The sequence below is a fragment of the Aquarana catesbeiana genome, linkage group LG06, assembly GCF_042186555.1.
Source record: "Aquarana catesbeiana isolate 2022-GZ linkage group LG06, ASM4218655v1, whole genome shotgun sequence".
In the NCBI taxonomy this organism is placed as follows: domain Eukaryota; kingdom Metazoa; phylum Chordata; class Amphibia; order Anura; family Ranidae; genus Aquarana; species Aquarana catesbeiana.
In genome coordinates, this window is record NC_133329.1 from 281,247,454 (window position 1) to 281,251,236 (window position 3,783).

Here is a 3,783-nt window from a genome sequence, read left to right on the forward strand (position 1 = left end):
ATGTAACAACAAGTCTTCTGGTCATCCCAGTTTTTCTAGTGCTGAACGTACAGCCTTGAGTACTTTAAAGAACAACAAATTGCTAGTTATTAAACAAGCAGGTAAGGGAGGGAGCTTGGTCATTCAGGACAGAATTGACTATGAAAAAGAGGCCAATCATCTATTATCTGATCATAAGACATATGACATTTTAAAGAGGGACCCTTCCAAGTAGAATTGAAATCACTAGTAGATAAGGCAGCTGAGGATGAGATATTATGTAAAAAGAGAGAAACAGTTCTTGTTGCCCTATACATGCAGCACTCCCTATTTTATCATTTACTGAAGATCCACAAATCCACCACATGTCTCCCTGGCAGACCCATTGTAGCCAGTACCAATGGTTTTACCTCTGGATTATCCCATTATATTGATTACTTTTTACAGCCTATAGTTTAAGGAGTACCGTCATACATTAATGATTCTGGTCATATTATTGAGACCCTTCAAAAATACAAATGGGAGACTGACTACCTTTGGGTCTCGCTGGATGTGGTGTCTCTTTATACCTCGATTCCTCACAGAGTAGGCTTAGAGGCACTTCAACACTTTCCAAGGATCCCAAAATGAATTCCAGGCAATCCCAATTGTTGATCGATTTCACAGGATTTGTCCTGGAACACAATTATTTTGTGTTTCAGGACAAATTTTATATCCAGAAACACGGAACAGCTTTGGGAGCCAATTTTGCCCCTTCATTCGCTAATATTGTCATGAGCTATTGGGAGGAGAGATATGTATGGACACATAATCCTTTTGCAAGATACATGGTGTTCTTCGGGCACTATATTGATGATGTTCTGATAATCTGGAATGGGAATGTTGAGCTTTTTGAGTCATTTGTCACTTACTGTAATGACAATACTTTGGATCTCAGTTTTACACATGTGTTAGATTCTACTGATTTAGTGTTTCTGGAGTATGAGTTACAAAGTGTGTCTCTTAAAATTAAGTTCCTGCAAAAAGGTTTTCCAGCAGAGTTAATACAAATGGCTCACGATAAATTCCTGGATAACGTACTATCTCCTAAGATCCATGAAAAACCAGATGCTAGTCCTACGCTCACTGGTTCCTATTGGGGTTTGCTCTGGTTGTCTCCTGGCCCCTTCTCCACCTATGGCTGGCTAGCCATGCTGCCGTTTACCACTGGTTACCATTGAGGACTCGGTTGAGGCTCTACATCATCTCCCGCTCCCAACATGAGTTGGGTTCACCCTCCCCGTTTTTGTGGATTTCATAAGGGGTGCATGAGGTTTCCACCACTGCAGCAAATCTTCAACAAGCCAGTCCATCTCTGGCTGCCACCATAAGGTACCACCACAGCAGTGAGCAAGCCGATTGTCAACCATTGATGCTAAGAGAATTTTAATTGTTTTTTTAATCATCTTATGGTAACAATAAATCAATACATGGTTTATCTTATTGATTTTTGCCTGGTTATCTGTCCGCACCAAACTGGCTGGACTAGCTCTCTTTCTTATGGTTGCCACTGACTGTATGCATTTGTGAAGGGGGATACCTAGTTTTGACAGTTCTCCTCTCCCCTCCCTCACTACAGTCTTCTAGGACACATAACAGGTCCCAGAAGACTGCAGGACAATTCACAAAGCACAGCGCGGCTCACGCATGTGCAGTTGGCTATGAAGCCAAAAGCCAACATTCCACAGTTAGGATGCCAAACCCGCAAACCCAAAGGCTAGTGAAGGCCTAGCCCAGGGGAAGATGGAGTTAGATCCCTGGACAGGTAAGTGTCCTTTATTAAAAATCAATAACTACAGGATTTGTAGCTGCTGACTTTTTTTTTTCAGTGGTTAAAAAGATAATATAGTGAATAGATATCCAATAAAACTAAATAAAAAAGCAGTAGAAATAATTTTAAAATAAAAGTTGAAAAGAAGTAAAATGTTGCAGCATTGAAGCCCAATGACTGTATAGGTTTACTGTACATACATATATTTTCATATACAATATGTGTCTGTACAATGAGATGTGGTGACACATTATTTTATCTAGTCAGCACACTGTTGTTAAATTGCAACTTTTTGGATTTAAAATGTCTAAACATGAAGTTACTTTGGGTGAACAAAATGGTCAAGTAGTCAGTTGTGCCTAATGTGCACTCGCAATTTCTAAAAGCAAATCACATGATAATGCACAAAGACACTTTGTAAATATTCCCTCTAAAGAATCACAGCTTATTGTGTTCAACTAAAAGTGAAAAAATTTGCATTGTGGGATTAGGGTTGTTTAAATAGTTGTATAATGGGTAAAGCAAATTCTTAGAAAAGCTTGCACTACATTCTGCTTAAAGGTAATACCATGTCAGCATTACCTTTGACTTTACTAGACTTTGACATACACTATATAAAGCTCTCTGCTCTATGTGACGGCAGCAGTACAGCATAGCTGAACAAGGCTACACAAGCATAATGGGGAAGGTAAGATGCTATCCCAAACATAAATAAATATGGCTACAAAAATCTGTTAAAAATGTTATAAAATGTATATTTTAGTTATTACTTCAGTCATTTTAAAGGAATATGGGCCATTTCACACAGGCAGACTCTGGCAGCCTGTGTGTTTACATCCAATGTGATCCCCCATCTATCTGTTTTTAGCGGATAGGAGGGGATCAGGTGTCAGCGGGTGTCAACACATGTCCGTTGACACCTACAGCCCCATAGAGGGCAATTGATGGTCCGATCGGGTCCGTCTAAGAAACTAACAGGTGGACCCGAATGGTCCGCCAGTGTTAAAGGGGCCTTTATGTACCTAAATTAAGTGTTTATTATGTCAAAATTGAAAAGCAGAATATTATAATGTTCAATACATTCCTTTAACAGATCATCTTCTACGAGGACAGAAATTTCCAGGGTCGCTCTTATGAGTGTAACTCTGAATGTTCTGATATGTCCTCATACTTCAGACGCTGCAACTCCATTCGTGTGGAAAGTGGAAACTGGATTCTGTATGAAAATCCAAACTACAGAGGACACCAGTACTTCCTTCACAGGGGAGAATATCCTGACTTCCAGCAATGGATGGGTTATAATGATTCCATTAGGTCTTGTCGTCTTAGTCCCCAGGTAAACATTTAATTAGTAAAATATCTCTAATTGCAGTCATATTTATCTAAATAAATATCTTTCTATTATGGAGGACGTTTACTATATTTTTATAAATCTTTATGGATGTTACTAACTGGTAAATCTAAATTAAGCTTTATCTGCATATTTTTTTACAGCATCAGGGTTCATCTAGAATCAGGATCTATGAGAAAGAAGACTTCAAAGGTCAGATGATGGAATTCACTGAAGATTGTCCTCATATCTATGAGCGATTCCGCTTTCATGATATTCATTCTGTCCATGTACAAGATGGATATTGGATGTTCTATGAGGAGCCCAACTACAGAGGACGTCAATATTACCTGAGACCTGGAGAGTACAAAAGATACACTGACTGGGGAGCCACAGACCCAAGAATTGGATCCATCAGACGTCTCCATCATTCCTACTAGTTAACTAAGTGCATTTAATAAATTATTTGAAATAATGTAAAGAGTCTGTTATATGCATTATGAACATTAATTTACATTGAATATTCTAATATAATGATATGTTGCAAAAAGAAAAGCTGACTCACAAGAACTAATTATAAAACATTTTAGTACACACATCCACAGCCAGAACTAGATTGGGGGGGGGCAACTTATAAAATCATTATACATTTAATGAATGACAC

General features: G+C 38.5%; 1 protein-coding gene across 2 annotated transcripts; it reads left to right on the forward strand.

Annotated features, from left to right (window-relative positions):
• Window positions 1-2,468: 2,468 nt before the first annotated feature.
• On the forward strand, window positions 2,469-3,559 carry LOC141147745 (gamma-crystallin-3-like). Of its 2 annotated transcripts, none has more exons than XM_073634927.1 (3): window positions 2,469-2,477; window positions 2,883-3,125; window positions 3,284-3,559. In XM_073634927.1, the coding sequence occupies exons 1-3, from the start codon at window positions 2,469-2,471 to the stop codon at window positions 3,557-3,559; spliced, it is 528 nt and encodes a 175-aa protein (XP_073491028.1). The 2 variants fall into 2 exon arrangements, with proteins under 2 accessions (XP_073491028.1, XP_073491029.1); XM_073634928.1 differs by having other exon boundaries at window positions 3,290-3,559.
• The last annotated feature ends 224 nt before the right edge of the window (window positions 3,560-3,783 follow it).

Excerpts from the sequence above, each read along its gene's own strand:
- LOC141147745 (XM_073634927.1), top strand. Across the intron at positions 3,126-3,283 it reads CTTGTCGTCTTAGTCCCCAG|CATCAGGGTTCATCTAGAAT; the intron begins GTAAACATTTAA and ends ATTTTTTTACAG.